The following is a 26895-nucleotide window of genomic DNA, read 5'->3' as shown; positions in this document are numbered from 1 at the left end:
GAAACTTTGAAATGTCATAACTTTCTTATTTTACATCCGATTTTGATGCAATTTTCAGCACTGTGCTTGTCTGATTTTTCTCTATTGATTTAAATCAACATTTTTATGAGGTGGACTTGACCTTTAACTTATGACATGCTCTTATTTTCATGACTGCCATGACACTTGTGGACAGATGAAATGCATTTGATCAGGTGGATGTGAGGGTGTGTGTGCAGGGGCGGTGGACGGTGCTGTGTTGAAAGTGGGGGTGGGATCTGAGTGTGTGGGAGAGGTCCGAGGATTACGAATATTAAATCATCTCTCATAAATAATATTAGTTGTATTTTAATAATTTACAGGATTTAAGAAGATTTTTTTGTTGTGTGTGTGTGATACAACCATCAAGAAATGGTAAATAATTTGTTTGATTTTAGGTTGAATACTGTTTTTAAATTAAATATGAAGTATATCATGTATGCGTATAAATGTAAGAGAAAAGAATATACATTCCTTGGAAATAAATAACTATTTAATCAATCTTGTTAGAATAAAATGTATATCAGATATTTCGAGAACAAATTGAATTGATTTAGAATTTATTCACTATATATTGTTTTACTTCATTTTCGTTAAGAATGGATGTGTTGATCACAATTGTACGTTTAAACCAAGCTATTTGTAATTATATGGTCGAATATGATGTCGCTTTTTAAATTTATGAGCATGAATGTCATGTTTTACTATGTTCAAATTTGTATGATGAGAGAAGAGAATAAAAGATCATTAAAAGAAAAGCCCCCCGCCCCCCCGAAAAAATCGCACAGGCCACAAAAGTAAGTAAATATATAACTCCTTCTTCCTCTTCTTCTTCATCTTCTTCACAAAAGAATGAGGAGTATTACATGCATTAAATTCAACGTGCGCCAAATTATTAAAAATGTATATAGGTCCACGGGGTCCATGTTATACCTCCTTTAATTCTGCTCGTCAACCCTGATCAATATGCCTTCATTTTAATTCTTATATTTATCTCATCTTATGTACTTGTATGAATTCTGTAATGCTTTTTATGATGAGTGTTGAAAAAAAGAAAATAATTCTTCTTCTAATTTCTTCTTCTTCTTCCTTCATAATTCTTCCTTCTTGAGTGTAAGCTTCTTCTTATTTTTTTAACACATGCACACGTTCGTATAATGCATAAATTCATTTATTTGATGTAAGATGAAAGAGCAATGCATTGGACAATGGCCGTGCCCGTGCCGGAAACTCGAACCGCGGACTTCATGGTGGTAGTCGGGTGCTCTAAAATTCTCAACTCTCTCTCAAGGCCTGTTTTGCTGCCCTCTACGGTAAATACCGTCACATTGATTAATTGTTTTTGCGCTGGGTCTGCTGCGAGAAATCCGACGAGAATGTCGAAAAGACGTTTAGATATCGACGATTCATACAGTAAACGAAAGGGAGAATCTGATTATAGGTAATGAAGATGACTTGTTATTGATTCGTTATGTTTTCCAATCTTTTAATACGTGAAAAATTGTTTTTTATTGTCTTCAAGTGTTGCAGAAAATAATGCCTGAGCTGAGCGAGTGACAGAGATAATATCGTGACATGTGCATTGTGGATACCGGTACCGTACGGTTCATACGGGTGTCGTTACTTGTATTGAGTGATGTCATGAGGATGCAGCGTGGGGCTGCATGGTTTTTGACTATTCAGTATTAAAAATGTGTTAGGTGTGCGATGCTATGCAGAGACTCCAACCTCAGGTAACTTCTGATCTGGAGATTCTCCCGCCGGGATCCCCAAGCAAACTGGAGACTTCAACTTGATTTGCGCGAAGGCAGTGCACATCACAAACGCCGCGTTCTCGCCAGGATTTTTCTTACGCGTGTCGCAAACCTGCCGATTCGGTGGTGGCCGATTTTACACGTGATGTTTTGATTTTCACATGTGCTTTGATGATTTGATCCCAGTAAAGTCAAGTTTCATTGCCAATCCGCGAGGTTCACTGTAATATTGTTCTAATCGGCGGCGCACACCAATACCTAACTTAGAGTTGATATCGGCAAAATGTTGAAATGTTAAGTTGCTGTTTATCTAAAAATGTATGGGTCTTTTTGTCTGGAAATGTTTTAAAGTGTTTTGAGCTGTATTGACTTAAAACATATTTGAAATACCTTTCGTTATGGACTCCCGTTCTCCGAGAAGAAATATAAATCACGCATCTATCAGGACATGTTTTAACATTGTTTTGAGGTGCTTGAGTTGAAATATATTTGATATGCCTTTCGTTACGGACTCCCGTTCTCCAAGAGTAAATATAAATCACGCATTTTTCTGACAACCGCGGGAAAGAAAAATAAAAGAAAATAAAAGACACAAATATCTCAGATTAATGAACAATCTATTAGGAATGTTTTAAAATTGTTTTGAGGTCCTAACGAGTTAAAATATATTTTATATACCTTTTGCTATGAACTCTCTAAGAATAAAAATCACACATTTATTCTGACAACAGCGGAAATGAAAATAAAAGAACAGAAGTCACAAACATCTAAGTTTAATAAACGATCTATCGGGACATGTTCTGACATTGTTTTGAGGTGTTAATGAATTAAAATATATTTGATATATCTTTCAGTACGAACTCCCGTTCTCCGAGAGGAGATATAAATCACGCATCTATCAGTATCAGAACATGTTTTAACATTGTTTTGAGGTGTTTGAGATGCCTTTCGTTATATATGGACTCCCGTTCTCCAAAAATAAATATAAATCACGCATTTTTCTGACAACCGCGGGAAAGAAAATAAAACAAAATAGAAGTCACAAAAATGTCAGATTAATGAACGATCGATTAGGTATGTTTTAAAATTGTTTTGATGTCCTCACGAGTTGCATGTAAGATACATGTTATATACCTTTCGTTTTGAACTCTCTAAGAAATAAAAATCACACATGTATATGACAACAGCGGAATTAAAAAAAAGAACAGAAGTCACAAACATCTAAGATGAATGTACGATCTATCTCAGGACATGTTTTAAGGTGTTGATGAACTAAAATATATCTGATATGACTCCCGTTCTCCGAGAAGAACTTACACGCAATTTTCTGACAACAGCGGGAAAGAAAATAAGACAAGATAGAAGTCACAAACATCTCAACGATCAATTAGGTATGTTTTTAAATTGTTTTGAGGTCCTAACGAGTTTAAATATATTTTATATACCTTTCGCTTTGAACTCTCTCAGAAATAAATTCATACATTTATTCTGACAACAGCGGAAATGAAAATAAAAGAACAGAAGTCACAAACATCTAAGATTAATGAACGATCTATCTCAGGACATGTTTTAACATTGTTTTGAGGTGTTGATGAATCAAAATATATTTATTATATCTTTCAGTACGGACTCCCGTTCCCCGAAAGGAAATATAAATCACGCATCTATCAGGACATGTTTAACATTGTTTTGAGGTGTTTGAGTTGAAATATATTTGATATGCCTTTTGTTATGTACTCCCGTTTTCCAAAAATAAATATAAATCACGCATTTTTCTGACAACCGCGGGAAGGAAAATAAAACAAAATAGAAGTCACTAAAATCTCAGATTAATGAACGCTCGATAAGGTATGTTTTTTTTAAATTGTTTTGAGGTCCTAACGAGTTCAAATATATATACCTTTCGCTTTGAACTCTCTCAGAAATAAAATTCACACATTTATTCTGACAACAGCGGAAATGAAAATAAAAGAACAGAAGTCACAAACATCTAAGATTAATGAACGATCTATCTCAGGACATGTTTTAACATTGTTTTAAGGTGTTAATGATTTAAAATATATCTGATATTACTTACGGTATGGACTCCCGTTCTCCGAGAAGAAATATAAAACACGCAATTTTCTGACAACCGCGGGAAAGAAAATAAGACAAGATAGAAGTCACAAACATCTCAACGATCGATTAGGTATGTTTTAAAATTGTTTTGAGGTCCTAACGAGTTTAAATATATTTTATATACCTTTCGCTTTGAACTCTCTCAGAAATAAAATTCACACATTTATTCTGACAACAGCGGAAATGAAAATAAAAGAACAGAAGTCACAAACATCTAAGATTAATGAACGATCTATCTCAGGACATGTTTTAACATTGTTTTGAGGTGTTGATGAATCAAAATATATTTATTATATCTTTCAGTACGGACTCCCGTTCCCCGAAAGGAAATATAAATCACGCATCTATCAGGACATGTTTTAACATTGTTTTGAGGTGTTTGAGTTGAAATATATTTGATATGCCTTTTGTTATGTACTCCCGTTTTCCAAAAATAAATATAAATCACGCATTTTTCTGACAACCGCGGGAAGGAAAATAAAACAAAATAGAAGTCACTAAAATCTCAGATTAATGAACGATCGATAAGGTATGTTTTTTTTAATTGTTTTGAGGTCCTAACGAGTTTAAATATATTTTATATACCTTTCGCTTTGAACTCTCTCAGAAATAAAATTCACACATTTATTCTGACAACAGCGGAAATGAAAATAAAAGAACAGAAGTCACAAACATCTAAGATTAATGAACGATCTATCTCAGGACATGTTTTAACATTATTTTAAGGTGTTAATGATTTAAAATATATTTGATATACATTTCGTTACAGACTCCCGTTCTCCGAGAAGAAATATAAAGCACGCAATTTTCTGACAACAGCGGAAATGAAAATAAAAGAACAAAAGTCACAAACATTTTAGATTAATGAACGATCTATCAGGACATGTTTTAACATTGTTTTGATGTGTTGATGAATTAAAATATATTTAATATACCTTTCGGTACGGACTCCCGTTCTCCAAAAATAAATATAAATCACGCATTTTTCTGACAACCGCGGGAAAGAAAATAAAACGAAATAGAAGTCACAAAAATGTCAGATTAATGAACGATCCATTAGGAATGTTTTAAAAAATTTTGAGGTCCTAACGAGTTAAAATATATTTTATATACCTTTAGGCTTTTGCTATGAACTCTTTAAGAAATAAAAAAATGAAGCTACAGCCAAAGCAAGTGATACCTCCTACGTCATATAAGGTACATTGCGTAATACCTTGGGTGAAGCAGCTGGGATAGATCTGTCATCAGGACACTCGACAACAAATTTAGATAATCTGCCAAGATTTGCTGAACCATTAAATCAGGTAAACATGAGATGAAAATCGTTTCTCTTGGGTATCATTTGGGCAGCCACTGAGGTCATTTTAAAACATGAGCCATGAGAGCGATTGCTTTGGGTGGTGACGGACATTTCATTGATTTTTTTTTTCAATCAGCGACTATACAAATAAAAAAAAAAATATACAAATTCTAATAACTTTTAAAGTCTTTGATGGATTTTCGTAAAACTTTCATCAATGCTTATCATTATGTTTAAGTTCTGCTATGTTTACAATAAACTTTTTGTCAGGGTGAACTCCCACTTTAATGTTTGGTCACTTGAAAATGACACCTACGTATCACGAACGTGTGTTTTCACTAAGTTAATTTTCAGTTGGGAAATATTGGAAATATACAAAATCACTTATTCATTTTTACCATGCTTTATTTTTTTTCAGGTTGAGACTTCGAAAATTTGTTGACCATTTTCATCATTTTGCAATTCAAATTCCCGTTAGAGAGATGTTGCAAAGTCTTAGGCATATTTCTGATCTGTACGATGCAGGATCTAGGGGCGGGGGAGTTATATCGATTAAAAATACCTAAACATCGATCTCACGCCACCCCCCCCCCCCCCCCTAGAACATCAATCAATAGAACTGTACACACATGTGAAAAACAATACAAGAAATTATAGTCTGTTTTAGATGAAAGAATCTGTACGATGCAGGATCTAGGGGCGGGGGAGTTGGCACGACATATCGATTAAAAATACCTAAACATCGATCTCACGCCACCCCCCCCCCAGAACATCAATCAATAGAACTGTACACACATGTGAAAAACAATACAAGAAATTATAGTCTGTTTTAGATGAAAGAATGAAAAATAAATGGTGAATCCAGCAATTAGCTGTCATACAAATAACATTAACATCTCGCTCCCGGGATCTCGCTTTTTTTCTTTCACAAAATCATCCACATTTATATCGCAAACCGTTTTAACATTCATTAACATTTTCTAATATCAGGAATTAATTTCTTGATGTCAAGTATTTATTTCTTGATATTAAGAATTCATTTCTGATTTCGAGGGTCAATGTATTGCAATAAATCATTCTGATTTTCAATCATAAATTCTTGATATCAAGAAATTAATTCTTGATATCAAGATCTTCATTTTCATTTCTGATTTTGTGCATGCATCAATATATTGCAAGAAATCATTCTGATTTTTATTCACAAATGAATTATTGATATCAGGAAATTAATTCTTGATATCAAGGTCTTCATTTTCATTTCTGATTTCGTGCATCAATATATTGCAAGAAATAATTCTGATTTTTATTCAGAAATTAATTCTTGATATCAAGAAATGAATTCTTGATATCAAGAAAATCATTCTGATATTTATTCAGGAATCAATTCTTATTATCAAGAATTAATTTTCATTTCTGATTTCGAGCGTCAATGTATTGCAAAAAATCAATCTGATTTTTTTTAAAGAAATGAATTCTTGATATCACAAGAAATGAATCTTTGATATCAAGAATTCATTTCTGAATTCGATCGTCAATTTATTGAAAAAAAATCATTCTGATGATTAATCAGTACTGGTTTCTTGATATCAAGTTAGAAATTAATTTTTGATATAAAAATAAATGTTTTTTGGTATCAAGAATTAATTTCTTGATATCAAGAAATCGTTTTATGATATCAAAAAATGAGTTCTTGATATCAAGAAATGAATTCAAAAAATTAATTCTTGATATCAAGAAATGAATTCAAAAAATTAATTCTTGATATCAAGAAATCTAATAATTTTTGATATCAGAAAATGTTAAAATAGCTTGCCATACGCATGTCGCGGCAGCCAATTCCAAGCCTATTACAGTTCATACATTCAAGAATTTCAACAATTATTTCGTTGTTACATGACAGCAGAAATTGAGAATGAGCGTTAAGAATATACTTAGCAAGTAATTAGCAGGAAAATTATATGGAACAATTAATTTTAAAATCAAAATTTCTTGAAAGTTATCAGAATACGGTATCATGTAAAAATGAAAAGTTACGTCGCATCGCGGACAATTCAGTTCCAAACATTGCGTGCAGGTCCGGCTCTGGCTCAGCTAGCTACCCGCGCCAGCGGGCTGGCAAAGCTAGCGTGGCTGGGTGGCTGGCTAGCCGGCTGGAAGTGGAAATGCGCCAGTGTCTATGCATGGATATTATCCGGTCAAGTGATAAGATCGTAGTTTGTCTGTTGCCGAAATGATTCTGAAACATTCTATATTTTTGAGGATTGATGATGAATGATGCAACAATTATTTTCGATGATTTTCCCTCACTTTTTATAATTTTCCCTCACTTTTTATAATTTTTTTTTTGCCCGTGTCGCTCACTTTTTGCGCGTGACGCACCAGGAGCTTGTGGAATTTGCGTGTGTCGCATGCGACGCGTGTGTTCTACACTGGCGAGAACGTTGCAAACGCGAATGGCGAAGTTCCTTGCGGTCGGGGTTTAATAGCCAAGATCCACTTGTTCACTGCAACTATCCTGCCTGTGGGGAATCTACAGGTAGGACTATGGTATGCCAATGCCTGTACGCGCGTTTCCGTTTTACACCCTGGCGACACTTGTTCACTGCTACCATCTGGCCTGTGGAGAATCTACAGGTAGGACTATGGTATGCCAATGCTGTATTGAGCACACACTTTAAAAAATCATTAAAATATCACTTTTGTGATCAAAATAACTGATTTCCATACAGTTTTAATTCATTTATTATTAGTAACTTGGGAATAATTTTTGTATTCACCAGAGCGCTCAAAAACTTGAATTATGGGCATATTTTTGTGTACACCCTCTATTGGTGGAAAGTAATATGGCAAGAAAATTTTCATTTTTTGATCTCTATTTTTAATTAAGAAAAAATTATATAAAGAATCACATTTAAATAAGAGCCAAGCTGTATGAATAACAGGTCTAATGAAAACTGTCAGTGTAAAAAAATCAAGCATTTGCCCCAAAGAAAAAGAGAAAATAAGCCAAACATTGCCACCCTTATTTGGCCACACATGGAGATATAACTGAGAACAAGGTTATATCATAACCTTGTTCATTGAATGAGTGCCTGGCGAAGGCATTTTCCGGAAAAGTAGCCAAAAAGCGACTAGTGAAGAGTCTACACACGTCGCTGGTTGCATGCAGCGTGCGACACAGGCGAGTCCACCACCGCATGCAATTTGCACAGTTACTGATCAGAGCACAGAGTTCCTCGGCACTTCATGTACAGAGAGAGCGGCAGTCAGGAGTGAAATCCGAACATGCTTTTGCAGTCGCGTTGTTTATGATAGTTTTTTTTTTTCTAAAAATAAATTATTAACTAAATGAATAGAATGACAGACAAAATCAAAATAAACAGATACTTATAATGGAAAGACAAATTGAAGTTTGATGGATTGATACACTTAGAAGCTGCCGAAAGATAGATATAGAAGACTGATAAATAGATATAGACAGATAGATAGATAGATAGAAATAGAGAGAATGAGAGAGAGATAGAGAGAGAGGTGGATAGATAGATAGAAAGAGAGAGAAAGAGGGAGAGATGGATGGATACATGTAGATAGATAAATAGAGAGAGGGGGAGAGACAGAGAGGTCGATATAGAGGGAGAGGGGGAGAGAGAGAAAGAGGGAGGATAGATAGATAGGGGGAGAGAGAGAGAGATGTTATAAATAGAAATATGGACGGACAAAGAGAAAGAGAGAAAAAAGACAGACGGATGCTAGAGAAGGAGAGAGATAGAGAATTTGAGAGACAGATAGATAGATGTTAGATAGAAAGATAAAGAATGAGAGAGACAGAGAAGATAGACAAATTAACAGATAGATAGATACAGATAGATAGATATATAGATAGAGAGAGAGAAAAAGAGAAAAACAGACAGATGGATAGATAGAGATAGATAGATGAGAGATAGATAGATGTTAGATAGATAAAGAGGGAGAGAGACAAAGAATATTAACAAATTAACATATAGATAAGTTAAAAAAATAGATAGATAACAGGCCTCTACAAAAAAAATTTTCGTCACTTGCCCTGTTGGGCAAGTGATGAAAAAATTTGCTTGCCCGATAGAAAAAAACTGCTTGCCCAATTTTTTAAATAATACCTGTTCACTTATTAATGAATTATTAGTAACATTATTTAATATTGTATGATTTTTAAGTATTTTTTTTCACTATGCTTAGAATCTTGGGTGTGTGTGTGTGTGTGCGAGGGTGTGTTTGTGTGGGTGTGACTGTGAGTTGAACTTTGATATAAATGAATTCAATATCTAATTTCTACTTCGCCTATTCCAGTACAATAACCTGTACCGGTACTCGGCCGTGTAATAAAGGCCCACATACCCTAACTTTTCCTGAAGTTCTTTGAAAACGCAGACTTCCACGAAAATTGCATTTCTCTATGGGGGAGTCTAAATTTGGTGAGAATGTATTCATTAATAACTTAAATATACATGACAATGAAGAAATCATCAAACTTTATTGGAAGTTTTGAATAATATACCCGAAATGTAAACTCTGTCTGAAACAGAAAATCACCATCATTGTGGCCTTTACTGAGCGAATTGTCCCCCAGAGCTCTGGCAGAGAGACAGAGCTCAGACTGGCTAGGTAGTATGCGCACATGTGTGAGCCTCCCGCCGGCCTTGTAAAATAGATGGAGCTTTGTTTGATGATTTATTGTCTGATATTTACCTCATCCCCTCAAAAAGGGAAACAAATGAATTTTAAGTTATAATTAACAAATAAGGCAAGTTATTTTGGATGTTAATAGGCCGTTTTGAAAAGCAAAGCCGAATGACATGACAACTCACCAATGCGAAGTTACTAGACTCTGTGATTTATTTCCTGTGTAGTTCTAATTATTTTATCACAGAATTGTGATATCGGAAGGTGGAAAATGTGCATTAGAAATTGCACATGGTGGTAGTCATAATGGACCCCTATACTACATTCAACTGTTTCCCGGCCATTGCGTTGATTTTTTTCATAACTGGTACCACACCGTACCATGTATGGAAATACGTGGTACAGAAAAAATAACGCAATTTCGGAATTTGAAACGGCGCTACTCCTATTTTTTAAGGCTTATTCATGATTTTGAGTGTGGATTTTAGATGATTTATGGAAAAACGAGGTACGGTACAGAAAAAAAAGACGCAGCAACCACTTGCCCGATCGGGCAATTGACTTTGAGAGGTGCTTGCCCGCACGTCATTTTCACTTGCCCCGGGCAATCGGGCAAGCGGGTTTGTCGCGCCCTGGATAAATAGAAAGACAGACAGATGGATAGAGAGATATTAAATAGATAATTAAAGAAAGAGAGACAGAGAAGATTATTAACAAATTAACAGATAGATAGATATCTTATAGTTAAAAATAGATAAATAGATAGAGAGAAATAGAGAACAGACAGATGGATAGATAGATGGATAGAGAGATAGAGAGAGAGATAGATAGAGAATTTGAGAGATAGATAGATGTCAGATAGATCAAGAATGAGAGAGAAGAGCGACAAATTAACAGATAGATACTGTAGTTACATAGGTAGGTAGAGAGAGAGAAATAGAGAAAGAGATGGATGGATAGATAGAGAGAGATAGAGAATTTGAGATAGATAGATGTTAGATAAAGAATGAGAGAGACAGAGAAGATATATAGATACTGCAGTTACATAGATAGATAGAGATAGAATTTGAGAGATAGATATATAGACAGATAGAAAGACAGACATCAGCAAATCGGCAAGGCAAATGATCAAGGCAAACATTCGTATTGAACCTGGAAAGTATAAGCTCAGCTGCACTTGCAAGTACGGTTCTGCGGATAACTTCGGTGCGGACTTTGGATCTCGCGCCCAGCTGATAATGTAAACAAACGTAGACGTAGACTCTTCACTAGTCGCTTTTTGGCTACTTTTCCGGAAAATGCCTTCGCCAGGGTGTAAAACGGAAACGCGCTGCCTGTACATAGCACACACTTTGAAAAATCATTAAAATATCACTTTTGTGACCCAAATTACTAATTTCCATACAGTTGCAATTTATTTTTCATTAGTAACTTGGGAATAATTTTTGTATTCACCAAAGTGCTCAAAAACTTGAATTTTGGGCATATTTTTTGTACGCCCTCTATTGGTGGAAAGTAATATGGCAAGAAAATTTTAATTTTTTGATCTCTATTTTTAATTAAGAAAAAAATAATTTAAAGAATCAAATTTAAATAAGAGTCAAGTTGTTTGAATAATAGATGTAATGGAAACTGTCAGTGTAAAAAAAATCAAGCATTTGCCCCAAAGAAAAAGAGAAAATAAGCCAAACATTGCCACCCTTATTTTGCCACACATGGAGATATAAGTGAGAACAAGGTTACATCATAACCTTGTTCATTGAATGAGTGCCAAGATCAGGCACTTGTTCACTGCAACCATCCTGCCTGTGGGGAATCTACAGGTAGTACTATGGTATGCCAATGCTGTACATAGCACACACTTTAAACAATCATTAAAATATCACTTTTGTGACCAAAATTACTAATTTCTATACAGTTGCAATTTATTTTTCATTAGTAACTTGGGGGAATAATATTTGTATTCACCAGAGCACTCAAAAACTTGAATTTTGGGCATATTTTTGTGTACGCCCTCTATTGGTGGAAAGTAATATGGCAAGAAAATTTTCATTTTTCAATCTCTATTTTTAATAAAATTTTTTTTAAAAAGAATTAAATTTACATGAGAGCCAAGTTATATGATGAATAGCTGTAAGCCTGTAATGATACCCGACAGTGTAGAAAATCAACCATTTTTCCCATAGAAAAAGAGAAAATAAGCCAAACATTGCCAACCTTATTTTGCCACACATGGAGATGTAACTGAGAACAAGGTTATATCATAACCTTCTTCATTGAATGAGTGGGATCAGGAGGCTTTTCCTAATTCTAAAGTCAAGAGTAAAAATCATTTACGAACGTAACTTAGGGAGTTCGGTGAAAATGCCACTTTCAGAATTTGTATCTGTCTGTGCACCTATGTAAAAACAAGTATGAAGCCAGTAAAGCCAGAGGAGGAAAAATCCTATAGAAACCTACATGTATACCATGAGAAACTTTGAAATTTTATGAATAAAATGATGTATAATTTCAGGGCATGCCTTGCCCAGCATAGCAGCGCATTGCACTTTAAAAAAAAAAGAGTATTACACAGTCCCATTCGTTGCATTTTGTGTAAGTTATGAAAAATCTAATTTTGCTGTAAAAAAATCTGCACATTTTCCCCTTTAAACTGAAATATCTCTGTCAATATTTGACATCATGAGTTGATTTATGCACCATTCTTTTTCTTATTTCACAAGCTTTCCAATGATATCAAATTTGTTGGGATTCCTTTAATATTTCAAAAAGTATCTGTCTCCCCCACTCAAGCCTTTAATATTTTTTTTTGACAGAAAAAAATCTGCCTATTTTTTCCTGTATATTGAAATATCTCTGTCAATATATCAGACAGTGAGTTGATTGAAGCACCATTCTTTTTATTTTTTCACAAGCTTTCCAATGATATCAAATTTGTTTGGATTCTTCAAGATTTCAAAAGTCACAGAACTCCATACTAACGTATGCTTACTCTCCACGAACCCAGGGAGTCTATTGTATTCATCTACACATACGGCAAAACACCTACATGTACTTTCCTTCTAAAAGATCTAGCTCTAAATTAGGTAGGACAACGAAAAAAACAAAACGGAATTTCTACTCAAAAGCATTACCTTAACATACGGTATTCTTTATCAGCATTATTGTCAAGAACATTGCTCAAAACTTCCATAAAATTTCCTAAATAGTGAAAAATAGGCTTAAATGCTTCATGAAATGTGTCTGGAAATGTATACAACATTTCGGCCCATTCCCATAGGCTATAGTATGTAGGCTAGTGGCTGAAAATGGGCATTTTTAAGTCTTTATGCTGACCTAGACTGTTTTAGCCTCTGTGAGCTGCCATGAAAACATGTCACATAATCAACTTGGCTACCAAAAAATGTGAAGATGTTGCTTCATTTCACTACATTGTGCACTCAAAATATAGAATGAAAATTTGAGGTAAATCCACCCATTGACTTTATTGACACATGTCTACAGCACAAATCTGGTGCCATTGCCACCCTACCTAAATCTGTAAATGGGATACAACTTCACTTCCATGATTTCCGACATTTCTACACTATCGATTACATTTTTAAACAAGATTCATAAAAAAAAATGAGAAAAATATTATGAAAAGACAGGAGAGACTCGCCAGATGTTTACGCCATCTTGTTTCCTATTGTTCTTTCCCCACGTTATGGACGCGCCTGTCAATGCGAATTGCTGTTTTATGATCTCAACACCATTGCAGTGAGGATGTGGGAGAGTGTGGATGCATTCCAGGGGTAGGATTTTGGGTTATCATCCAGTTCTTCACATCCTGAATCTGGCCTTGGAAGGCAATTACCTCAAGAGTAGAATCTTAGTTCTGTGTCCTTCTGACACTCCTTAGTGAAGATGGGCATTTTGAAACATTTTGTTCAGAACTTCAAATCAAGTTTACTCTAAGTACTGGCAAATCCATAGACCAGTCAACATGTGATGAATGATATAATAATAATAATATAATAATAATTTGCTTTTATATAGCGCTTAATACATCGGAACGACGTGTCTAAGCGCTTCACAGATATATTATCCTGGTCATCGGATTCAATCAGGGCCATCGGATTCAATATCAAGGGCCAGGCATAGGACATCAGTCTTTGCTTCTGTTGTCCATGCGTTCATGAATGCTCTGTGCAGGTCATGTGAAGGTTTCATCACCTTAGTAAAATATTCTGTCATCCCATCTCCTACCTCGCTTTACTTGCTGCACTATGAAACAGGATATTGGAAGCGGTTACCAACCAAACGTGGTAAAGAATTGATAAAGCTTCTATCCTTCAAGGTCTTAAGTATGCAATATCCCCAGTGGCAGCATTGTTGAAGCGCTTCTCAGCAGCACATATCAGAGCCTGTGCATTACTTTCCCCTCGCTGGTGGTATGGCATTGCGTTATTGTTTGGAACTATCCGCTTTTTGTCCAGTGATGTCAGCATTGCATCAGGTTTCTTTGCAATCGAATCCAAAAGGTGCATACCACATCTAAGCTTATTTAACCCTTTCCTGATTTTCTCTTCAAGCTGTGCATCCTCAGCAATGTTGGTAACACACCTATCTGTCATGGCATTGCTACCCTCTCTTAGCCAGTCACTTCCACCACACTATGTATTAATTGCATGGATATAGTCGGGTGCTAGAGCTGGCTGCTAATTCATTCCCATTGAATAAGTTTCGCTTCCAGAAGAAACTTCCACCTCTGCAATGTGCCCAAGGTTCCCTTTCGTTCTATCATACCATACTGAAGTGTAAGGTTTCCTTTATTATGAAGAGCATGTGCAACCTGAATTCGGCATACATGGACATGTAGTGTACATGTAGTGCTTTTATTTCAGCACCAAATCGATACTCCATCGGGTATTACATTCTTTGAGGCTACTCATTTCTTATTGGTTTCCTTTCTAGCTACTGATTGTTTTCTTATAGCTTCTTTCTCTCTGTGTGTCTTTTAGCCATCAGGTCCTTCCAGCTCACTAAATTTTCCTCTGTACATTGTTTCCATGTATGCAAGTTTTTCCTTGTGTCGCTGTTCAGTATTGTTGTTTGTCTCCAACAAATGTGAACATGATTTGCATGTGGACACTTCTTTCCTTCCTTCACTGGGATTGAGCTTCACATGAATCACAAATGCCTCATTCATGAATGCTTGTAACTGGGCTCTTACCCCATTGCTGATGATAGACTTTTTCATCCATGTAGCGATACGACCCCTAATAATGCCTTTTTTTCAAGTTTGTACCCACTTGTGTCATGCGAATAGATTTATATATTTTATTTTATTTATTCATTGATATATTCATATTCCACAAATCCTCAAAGTACATTTCGGAATAAATCATTTTTACAATGAAAAGATGCATCAACTGCGTAACACATGCAGGATCGAAACGTACCAATGAATATAGATGGTGAGTGGCAATGGAGAAGAATCTCTATTAATCTTAAGTTTTCTCTTTTCATCTTTCGGGCTACTATGATGTGTTCGAGTAACGCCAGAAGAAGGAGTTGATCCTATTACCTATGCATGTAGTTAAAGGCCTGATTGGGATTAAATGGTTGTCTCCATGGAATCCTTGATTTTGATTTGCGTGACTAATGAGCATTTTTACCATGGTAAATGATCATAGATACATGTACTGTTGGATGTATTGTAACTTTCATGTGAGAAAACCCAGAGCTACATGTATGATGGCATCCTTGTTCTCTATTTAAAAAAAAACATGAATTTATAAAGATTTGAAATCGGTTGCAAATTGACAAATGAACATCATCAAATTAGTTGCAATTTGTTGAGTGTATTAAACTAGACCAACCAGTTAATGAATTCTGCATTGTTCCTTTACACCAGGGACAGGGATCGAGAGAGGGAAAAGAGGGACAGAGACGATGACAGAGATCGTGATAGGGACCGTGATAGAAGAGACCGTGACAGGGATAGATCACGATGGGAATCCTCAGGGGTTACCAGTGCACCCATATCCGTACCAACTCCTACAGTAGTCATCAATCCTTTGAATCTCACTCCTTACTCACAAAAATACTTCACAATCCTGAACAAGAGGAAAACACTGCCTGTCTGGGAATACAAGGATAAGTTCATGAAGATGCTGGAGGAACAGAAGATTATTGTTCTCGTAGGAGAGACTGGTTCTGGTAAAACTACACAGGTAAGATAGAGAGCATACAGGTCAGTCACACCATAGAAACTGATTCCAGACTGACACAAGCTGTTATGTTATTACTAAATGATATACTATTGGTCGGTTTTGAGTTGGTTTCATTGGTGTACCTCATAGTTGATAACTCAACTAAGATTTTTTTTTTTTTTAAAACAAGTGCACACCTAGTTACCAATAATGCATATAGCATTTCCATTTATTTGAAAGCAGGATAAAAGAGAATTGCATATTAAATGCTTTGCTCACGGGCATAGGTGCCGCGGCCGGGATCGAACCCTGGGCTTTCCATGTATAGCCAGGTGCCTTAGACCACTCGGCCACGGCACCTCAGCTAAGACTCTGGCAAATCAAAAATGTGCATGGATGAACAAGAATATCTGCACTTTCAAGACAAGTATTTGTGTATGTAATTTTCAGAACTGTACAGTACCGAAGAGTGTTGGTAAATGTAAGTGTTAATTGATTATCATAGAGCCTGGATGTTGGGATAGATTTTGACTATGTGTACTTTGTGTGCAACAGCAAAGTTAGACATGAATGTAATAGAAGTTCTAGGAAGGGAATAGTGAGAATAGGGAAGATGCGCATGTTCTCCACTGTGTGGAGTGGTATGGCCCAGTGGATAAGTCTTCGGACTTTGAAACAGGGGGTTGTGGGTTCGAATCCCAGCCATGGCGTAATTTCCTTCGGCAAGAAATTTATCCACATTGTGCCGCACTCGACCCAGGTGAGGTGAATGGGTACCCGGTAGGATTTATTCCTTTAACGCTTTAGCGCCTATTGATATGGCGGCTCAGCTACAGCCGGGGTAATAATATGATACCAAGTATCAAAGCGCAGTTGAGTATATGCACATAGTAACTGCGCTATATAAATGGACATATTATTATTATTATTATATTGCCTGAATCGGGTAATTTGTTGGCTGTAAACTGAACAGTGAATGAAATTTATTTAATTCCAACTGTTCATATAACTTGTTTTACAGATACCTCAATGGTGCATGGAGTATGTGAGGAGGAAGTTTCCAGTGAATAATATGAAGGGTGTTGCTTGTACACAACCCAGGAGAGTAGCTGCTATGAGTGTAGCCCAGCGAGTTGCTGATGAAATTGATGTTGTTTTGGGTCAAGAGGTTGGATACAGCATCAGGTTTGAAGACTGCACTTCAAACAAGACACTTGTCAAGTGAGTTCTTATTTACCAAAAAAGCTGTTATGTTAATACATCAGGGACTTTGGAGTTTCAAAAAAGATTTCCACATCTCAGGACGTAGTGCTTAAAATTTTAGCAAAGGATCAGTAACATGAATTATATTTGGCTATCATATGTCTGCAAAATCAGAGAGGCTGTTTTAGATATTTCCTTATAAAAACTCTAATTTGACTGTTGAATTTCTAGTGCCATCTCGGCTAAGTGGTATAAATTTTCTTAGTAAAGTGCATCGAACATTGTATGAACCTATTTATTGTGTATCAGAAAACTTGATGCAAAGATAGCATCCTGAAATTGCTTGTTCTATTAAAAAGTTTAAATCAAACTGGTTTTGTTTCGGTCGGGGCGAACATCCAGGCATTTTCAATCTTGAGCCCTATCAACTGACCGATGAAAACAATGCACTAGCGACTCGTACAGCAGTGTGGCGTTTTGGCATGCCTACAATGCATAATACACAAACATTGCATTCTTACTTTGTGCTGAATGTCGTGATAATCGTGTTTACCCATTTCGTTATCTGGAAGTTTACGAATCTGTCTGAAATTTCAGTGATGTTTCTGACATTATTTCATTATGTTTCTTAAACTTTGTTTTCATTGCACTAAGGTCAGTGCTGTTGTCGTTAAGGGGATGTGACGTCACTCCGCCTCCCGCCTATGCTAAAACTTTTGATCAGACAGATCTAAATATTGATGTGATTTACCTGAACAAAGTTTTTATTTTGTACCCTTCACGTCACTACTATAAAAACAGGGCAAACACAATAGTGAATTGCATTATGGGGATGTACCAAAATGAAAGATAAATTTAAAAAAAGAATAAAAAGTTTAATTCTACTCTTTATATTCCAGATACATGACAGATGGTATGTTGCTTAGGGAGGGTATGACCGATCCTTTGCTTGAGAAATATGGTGTGATCTTACTTGATGAGGCTCATGAACGTACCTTAGCTACAGACATCCTCATGGGTTTACTTAAAGAGGTGGAGAGGCAGAGAGCAGATCTCAAGCTTGTTGTCATGAGTGCCACACTTGATGCTGGAAAATTCCAGGTACTTAAACATTTTTGTAATTGTAAACAATTTATGCTTTCTGTTAATTTTCTGATTTTATTGTCAAATTATTTTAATATTAGATATTTCCTTAGGCTTATTATGTTTGCTCTCTCTAAACATATTTTAATTTCTTCATAGATTTTTCTCCTTTTAAATATTTGTTTTTTTTACCTTGTAATATACAGCTGAGTCAGGGCTGCACGCTATTGGGTATTTGATAATTTCAAATATTGACAAAATAATCGTCTCACACCGTCAGCTAAGACTAAGAAAACGGCTTTTGCATCCTATCCATTTAACACCAAGGTTGTGGGTGGCAAAGTGTGACTTGATGATTTGCAAGATTTGATTTGATTTTATTTAGACACGGTGAAAAGCCCTCGATCAGCCAATGGCTGGTTTTCAGAGAGGCTGTGCAATATACAAACAATATAAAGAATAACAAATCATACCAAAGTAAAATAAGTAAAGCAAAAATCTATATACAAAACCAAAGAGGGAGGATGAAACAAAACAGAAACAAAGTCAAAAGATGATAGGCAGTGGAAGGATTCTACTACACAGAGATGCTTCCACAATGCCTTCGTGGTTGATATGAATACCTGGTTATAAAGCAGCTTATGGTAGGGTTGGCCTTTTGCGAGCTTATGGGCGTGGTATATCCCTACAGAGTTATTCAAGACACAACTTGACTCCTTGATCTGCCTGTGGTGTGCCAACCTCAACCTCGGTTTTTATTTGCATTAATAATTTTTGTAACAAGAAATATTCAAATGAGATAATTTGTATACAAAAAGAAGTACATAAATATAAAGGCTTTCAAATGAATATAAATGAGCTTCTATGAATAAACATTACTCTTACTAAAAGCTAAACCATTCAGAGTAAATCAACTGAGCCATGGAATGAACATGAAGAAAAGAATATTGCAAAGGTTTTGTATAAGGAATGCAAAGCAGGAGATGAAAGGATGGCAATGAAGCGGGAATGTGAAGCGTGAGATTAGAATGTAAAGCATGAGATGAATAAAGGAGTCAATGTAGAAATGGTGAGATCTAAGGAAAGGTAACATCAAAGGAAATAGAGTCATTCAATACAATGTTCAAAATAAACTCCTACATTATTGAGTTGATGATTGGTTAATCCTGAATCTCTCTCTTAGCATTATTTTGACGATGCTCCTCTGATGACTGTCCCTGGACGTACCCATCCTGTAGAGATCTTCTATACCCCTGAACCTGAGAGAGATTACCTTGAGGCTGCTATACGTACAGTGGTTCAGATACATATGTGTGAGGAGGTGGAGGGAGATATCTTACTTTTCTTGACTGGTCAGGAGGTGAGCAAATCATTTATTCTGCTTTATACTGACTTTATTATAAATATGGAGTTATTATAGATGTATTGTTTGTTATCGTCATTTAATAATTGCCAAAATCAAAATCTTACCTAAGTTAGTTTTCTGCATCAGTCCATGTTTCTGAATGAAATACAGTTAGTGGTGTTATTGCCTAATTATTATTTTGATTATATCCCAAATGGTGCAGTTGTTTAATTTATTTCTTCTTGGAACTGTCAAATATGGCTTGGGCAATATGGCAGTATTAGCTTATATGCTCTCTTGTGGGCTAGATTTATGCATGAACTCCAAGCCCTGTAAGAAATATTTTAGGTAACAAATCATGCTATTGCATTTTTGTAGTGACAGATTAAATCTGCTTGCTTACCAAAAAAATATCACACTTTATTTTGCCAGGGTTTAGCACAGTTGATGAGGTTGACATTGACAATAGCCTTTACTACTGTAGAGGATTCACATCTTTAATAATCCCATGACCAAGACTCATACTTGGATTCACATGACCAAGACTCATACTTGGATGGAATGGGCATGATTAAAGTATCTCTGAGTTGAAAATGGTGTTTTGCAACAAGGGACAAAAACTTATCATCCACCTAAAGTCCTTGCATAGATATTTGCACATGCGGTGATACTCAGCATAGTTAGATTCAATATGAATTTCTGTTACATGTGGTTCAAACTCTCAATACTTAAATTATTTATCTCTTGTCACATCTACAGGAAATTGAAGAGGCCTGTAAACGAATCAAACGAGAGATAGACAACCTTGGCCCTGAGGTAGGGGACCTGAAGACCATCCCACTGTACTCCACCCTCCCTCCTCCTATGCAGCAGAGAATCTTCGAGAGTGCTCCACCAAACAAGGCCAATGGAGCTATTGGGCGCAAGGTGGTGGTATCTACGAACATTGCAGAGACGTCATTGACTATCGATGGTGTGGTGTTTGTGATTGATCCAGGATTTGCAAAGCAAAAGGTTAGATTTATGACATCGTGAAAACAGATTCCTGATTCAGTGCATGGCTTAATAATGCGAGATTTGTAAAGATAAACACAATAGCCTTTGAATAAATAGAGAGTTATAGTTAAATAAGAGAGTCTTTAGAAGCAAAAAGGTGAAAGACATAGTTCAAGGTTAAAAATTGAGGTGATCATGAATTTCATCTTCAATACCACAGGATTGACGCAATGTTCCAAGGGTAAATTTTCTGTTGTAGTCATAAATACAAGAACTTGTTGGGCAGTTCACTGAAATATGTAGGCTTATGTTTAACTCCCTGTATGTGGGACCTTCCTGAAATTCTATTTTCCAGTTATTATGAAAATGTGTAATGCTCTCAAATGAGCATGACTAGGGCAGGTCATGAATTGAAGAAAGGCAAAAAAAAATGGGTGTCAGAAGTGAAAAAGGTCAATTATCTTATGGAATTGCCCTGTTACAACTCCCCGGGGGGGGGGGGGACTCAGCATATAATGCATAGTGGGTATGTGCCGCGGAGGGGACCCCCATTCTTACACTCAAATTTCCGTTCCAAGGCATAGCATTTTTGTCTTAATGAGAAAAAGAACAATGAAAGCTGCTCCAAAGCATAGCATTTTCTTCTTATCGTGAAAAAGGAGGAAATCTGCTCCAAAGCTTTGCATATTTTCCGTTACGCCAATTTTGGTGAAAAGTGGCCGCAAAGCGCTGTCCAACTATCGCCTCTGCGCTAGCACACCCTGCGCCCGTGCCGCTGGGCTAGCTGCATGCACGTATGCCCGTTCCAAAGTGATGCATATAGGCCTACACACTCACATGCAGGTGACCCGTTCCAAGGACCCCCGTTTTCACAAACATTTGTAGTTCCGAAGCCTGTTCCGAGGACCCTCCTTTTTACAATCAGCCCGCTCCAAGGCCTCCGTTTTTTTGTCTCGCCTCCGCACATCCCTACCACTTTTTTGGTCGAGTGCCCCCCCCCTGGGTTGCAACTATTAACACAAAACACTTATCATCTTAACCATCCTATTGTTTCTCTTGTATGACAAAGCATGATAAATTTCCTCAAAAAATGAACCACCGATTTTGACTATTCCACTGCTTTGACAGGTGTACAACCCTCGTATCAGGGTGGAATCTCTGCTGGTATCACCTATCAGTAAGGCCAGCGCACAACAGAGGGCAGGTCGTGCTGGTCGTACCCGTCCAGGGAAATGCTTCCGTCTCTACACTGAGAAGGCGTACGATACGGAGATGCAGGATAACACGTATCCTGAGATCTTGAGATCTAACCTTGGTACTGTGGTTCTGCAGCTTAAAAAGCTTGGTATTGATGACTTGGTTCATTTTGATTTCATGGATCCACCAGGTGAGGGCGCCATTTACACTTTCATAATCATGCAAACATTTTCAGGCACCCTGTGTTTGTTTTTTTAATGTCTCTGTTATAAAGAAATTATTAATTGTTGCTCATATCATTTTGAATGAATTCCAGAATACAAAATATTTGTTGACAATCATAGTAATTAATGAATTTGTTTTCAAAATATTGTTCAATTAAAGTTAACCCTATCTAGGCCGGGGTATTTTGTGAGTTCATATGGCCGGGGGGGGGGGGCCTGGGAGGCCCCCCCTAAGATCTCGGCCATCGACCGCACGATCGCACCGAAAATTGGCACGCGGGTTGCCTGGGACATAATCTACAAGATTGTATAGTAATTTATTTCATACAAATCACTATTAAGTGATTATGCTTATTTATGCATAATTAATATGCAAAATCATACTTTTTCCTCTAACTCCCGAAATAAAGCTCCAAATGTACTAATTTTTGGTATAGAAACTTTTTGTGGTGTTCTTAGCAAGTGTACATAAAAAAATTGCGATATCAAATCATTTTCTTATGTATTATATTGTTTTTTGCAATTTCTTTTGTATCTCTTTGTTTTTTGACCTTTTGTTTTTCATCATCTTTTCAATGAAATTTGTTGGGGACTCTTCTGTGATCATAAAAAGCATAAAATAAATACATTTAGACCAGCAAAACTAAATATAATCATACATTTATGAATTTTGGTTGAAAACACAATTTGCATTGACTTTGTACACGAAATCACGTTTTTGAGCAATTTTTGGTCTGACATGCACTTACATAATGTTGCGTAATTTCGGAACCACGTACCCGGGTGACGCAAAATTGGTCTCAAAAGTTGCGCAAGACTTGAAAGTAAAGAGTCAGCGAGTGGCGCGGTCAGAAATTTTTCCGCGGCGAAAATATCGCCGATTTGTTGAGGGGGGGCCTCCGATGCACCCACCCCCCCCCCCCCCCCCCCGCCTAGATAGGGTTAACAAACCCAAGATGTCAAGTTATTGGACATTTGACTTTCTTTGATAAAAAATAAAGCATATTTCTTTTTTATTCCAGCTCCTGAGACTCTGATGAGAGCTCTAGAGCTGCTGAATTACCTGGGAGCCTTGGATGATAGCGGTGACCTTACCCGTCTAGGCTCAATGATGGCTGAGTTTCCCCTTGACCCTCAGCTGGCTAAGATGGTCATTGCCAGCACAGATTACAACTGCTCCAATGAGATCCTTTCTGTTACAGCCATGTTATCAGGTAATGCATCAAGTGTCTGGTTTGAATGTGTCTGTCTGGTGCTATACATAAATGTTCATGTTAATATTATTTTTGTCTCTGTTATTCATGCCATTACAAATGATAATGCTTTGACTTGGTTTACAGGTCAAACATATTTTGCAAATAGGTGAAAGGGAATATTGCACTTTTTCATGATGGTGTTACAGTTAGAAAGCATTTTGAATTTGACGTTTTAATTTGAATGAAATGGTGTTGGGAATAGGTTACTACTTTTGAACTTTTGAATATATGTTACCAGTTATATGTTTTCTATTACAAAAAATATGTTTCATTTGTTTTATATCTAGAAGATGGATTCAAGCTCTTTGTGTCCTTGTGGAATGATATTGCATTAAATATTTTGTATTGCGTAGTTAAATGATAATAATTAGCTTGTTTTCTTGTACTAATATTCCTCTTTTCATTGTCAATGATGTGTTGGGTATGAGTTGTGGTGGAGGGGGGGGGGGGATTCATATACAATGTATCTAAGATAGTGTACCCCACCATCCCTACCTTCCCCCTTGCTGTTGGGATGCTATTGCTGCAGTGGTCTAAACAGTGCGGGGAATCGGCCGGCGGCCCCCGATTTTAATTTTGTTTAGTCCCACAGTGCTTCCTACGACCCAACGAGGCCAAGAAGCTGGCTGACGAGGCTAAGATGAGGTTTGCTCACATCGATGGTGATCACTTGACTCTACTCAATGTCTACCATGCATTCAAGCAGAGTAAGTTTTGGGGAAAGCTGTGCAGACATGATTACAGGGCGCTATATATGTAAAAACATATTGTGCATGTCAATCCTACCAGCATATTTTTATGATAATAACAACAACATTAATAATATTCCGCTTTTGTATAGCGTTTAATACATCATAAAGATATCGCTTTACTCATGGTATTACCCCGTCACATTTGTCTTGTCGTATTTGTTGCTTTCAAAAATATACTGTAAAGGAATGGCTAGATGCATTTTGGAGTGAAGCTACATTAAATAGAATTTTTATGAATACATGACACGATTACACTGTGCATGAAAATCGGTTGAAAAGTGTCTCGCCCCATCTATAGAACTCCTATTTTTTTATTTAGTTTTACAAGTTGATTAGTTTCCATGCATTTCCCTCTAAAAATTAGTATTCATAAGTCAGAAAAATTTTTTTTTTATGATTGCACAATTTTTTTTTTCATGGTAGGGGATATTAAGTGGAGAGGCTTAATGCAATGACTACTTTGTAACTAATATTTGCCTTCATATTGTTCAACATATCTCCTCATTTTCACCAACCCAGACCACGAGGATCCCCAGTGGTGCTATGATAATTTCATACAGTTCCGTTCCCTGAAGTCTGCAGACAGTGTACGGCAGCAGCTGGCTAGGATCATGGACCGCTTCGCTCTACGGAGGACCAGCACAGATTTCAACAGCAAGGACTACTACCTGAACATCCGGAAGGCTCTCGTCAATGGATTCTTCATGCAGGTAAGGATCATGTAGTCCCAAATGTTGTAATTTTAAGGTCTGAGCATCTTATATTTAATTTTAGTAGGGGAACTGTTAATCAAATATTCCAGTCTTTAGGCTTTTGTCTGACAAACTTCGCTTTTATAGGCTTTGATATGATAGAGCATATTTGGCTTAGTTGTGTTTTGGCTTCTTTTCAGGCTTAGTGCTTAAAACTGACTGGTGTTACTAGTTTATACAGTTTTTCAATGGATATTGATCAGCTAATAAGTTATTTCACAAAATTTATCGTTACCATGCTCTTTGTATAGATTCTCACTCATATTTCTGTTTCTAAATTTTACACTGGTAATTATGTTCAATTATAATCCTTTACAAATTTAATATCCAAGGAGATATTTCTCTTCAGATATCTGGTTGATTGTTTGATTTGACCAGACTAATAGCAACCAGTTGGTGTGAAACAGTCAAAGGCATCCGGGGAGCATTTCATGAAGAGTTTTGTCAATTTTTTTCAGACTAATTTGCTCTCATCCAATCAGATGCAAGGATTTCTTGTAGCTTATAACATCTCTAAGAGAGAATGGCTGGAGATGAAAATTGTGAAATGCTCCCTTGAAATAAAGAATAATACTGTAACATAGGGCCTAGTGTTTCGATTTTATTTCAAACTCAGAACTAAAGATATATATATTTCTCTGTGCACTGAAATTCATGAAAGTAGCAGACGTTAATGCAATGTGCAAAATATTTCACACTTATTTGATATGTCTCATTACAGGTTGCTCACTTAGAAAGAACTGGTCATTACTTGACCGTCAAAGACAACCAAGTTGTCCAACTTCATCCATCCACCTGTCTTGACCACAAGCCTGAATGGGTTCTTTACAATGAATTTGTACTGACTACCAAGAATTATGTCCGAACGGTCACTGACATCAAGGCAGACTGGTAAGTTCTTTTATATTCACTTAATTTTTGTTTATTTACCCCCCCCCCCCACAAACAAAGAAAACAGTTGTTTGAAGTTCAATTTTTCAGGAGTATTAATGTCAATTTTTTATCTCTAAGAATTTGTTCTTTTATCAGGTTTGCACTTTGTAATCATATTTTGTACTAATAGAGCTGTAAATTGTGTTGAAATGACAATATGAATTTACATCATTGAATTGCTTAACAAAATCATTAGTTTAATACAAATAACCAATCTTTTGGAGGTTATACCACCATATAAGAATCTGGAATTCTTTCACAATCAAGAAAAATAAATGTATTGTACCTTAGTGACCACCATATCACTTTTATTATGACATTATTTTTCTAAATTCAGTGTTATCACATGAAATCTATTCTCTACTATTGTTTCTTGTGCTAGGTTGATGCGACTCGCTCCACAGTATTACGACATGACCAACTTCCCACAATGTGAAGCCAAGAGGATACTGGAGAGGATTGCTATGAAGATACAAGGATGGGAAAAACAGTAATATCATGTGACTCAATCATGTGACTCATTTCATCACACCAAGGACTCATTGTAAATTATGTGAAGATCAAAAGGACTTATTTTCAAACAATTTGCAAGTTGTATAGCACAAAGTACCTTTGTTATATGTCTACGTCTGTAAAATTGTTTCCTGAAGTAATGCAAGCATTTGAACATTGCTCACATATGGGGGTAGCGTTTGCTCCAACGAGTGCTGCTAATTATATCAATTCCCCTAATGAATGTAAACATTTCAAAGATTGTGAAATTTAGAATGGTATGCATGCAAAAACAATTGTCATAGTTACAAACCTGCACTGTTATTGTACATGCAATGTATTTATCATTCTAAAATTGGATTCAAATTATGATAAAACACATCACTGTGAACTGAACACCCGTTGTCTTGTAGATGCATTGTATCAAACATATTGCCATGAATTAAAACACCTTATCTTGTGAGGCAATATTGTTGTCAGCTTTCATGGGAACTATTAGTACTTATCTACCCAGCTTTGCAACATTAGGCCTATATTTTGCAACCTGATATAATGCATTGTATGTACCACATATTACTTCATACGGTATGTATTTCTCTGGCTGAAAGTGCCCGAG

General features: G+C 36.3%; 1 protein-coding gene across 1 annotated transcript; it reads left to right on the top strand.

Annotated features, from left to right (window-relative positions):
- The first annotated feature begins 1342 nt into the window (after positions 1–1342).
- LOC121424652 (putative pre-mRNA-splicing factor ATP-dependent RNA helicase PRP1) lies at positions 1343–26557 on the top strand. Its single transcript, XM_041620389.1, has 12 exons — positions 1343–1459; positions 15749–16067; positions 17068–17267; positions 18149–18350; positions 19516–19692; positions 20437–20691; positions 21802–22060; positions 23117–23308; positions 23935–24057; positions 24622–24812; positions 25576–25745; positions 26170–26557. Exons 1-12 carry the CDS (start codon positions 1395–1397, stop codon positions 26279–26281), a joined length of 2265 nt encoding a protein of 754 aa, XP_041476323.1. The 5' UTR covers positions 1343–1394; the 3' UTR covers positions 26282–26557.
- Positions 26558–26895: the final 338 nt, after the last annotated feature.

This window comes from Lytechinus variegatus, chromosome 12, assembly GCF_018143015.1.
Source record: "Lytechinus variegatus isolate NC3 chromosome 12, Lvar_3.0, whole genome shotgun sequence".
Taxonomy (NCBI): domain Eukaryota; kingdom Metazoa; phylum Echinodermata; class Echinoidea; order Temnopleuroida; family Toxopneustidae; genus Lytechinus; species Lytechinus variegatus.
The sequence above is the reverse complement of the archived record's forward strand: the minus strand, read 5'-3'. Positions and strand labels throughout refer to the sequence as shown.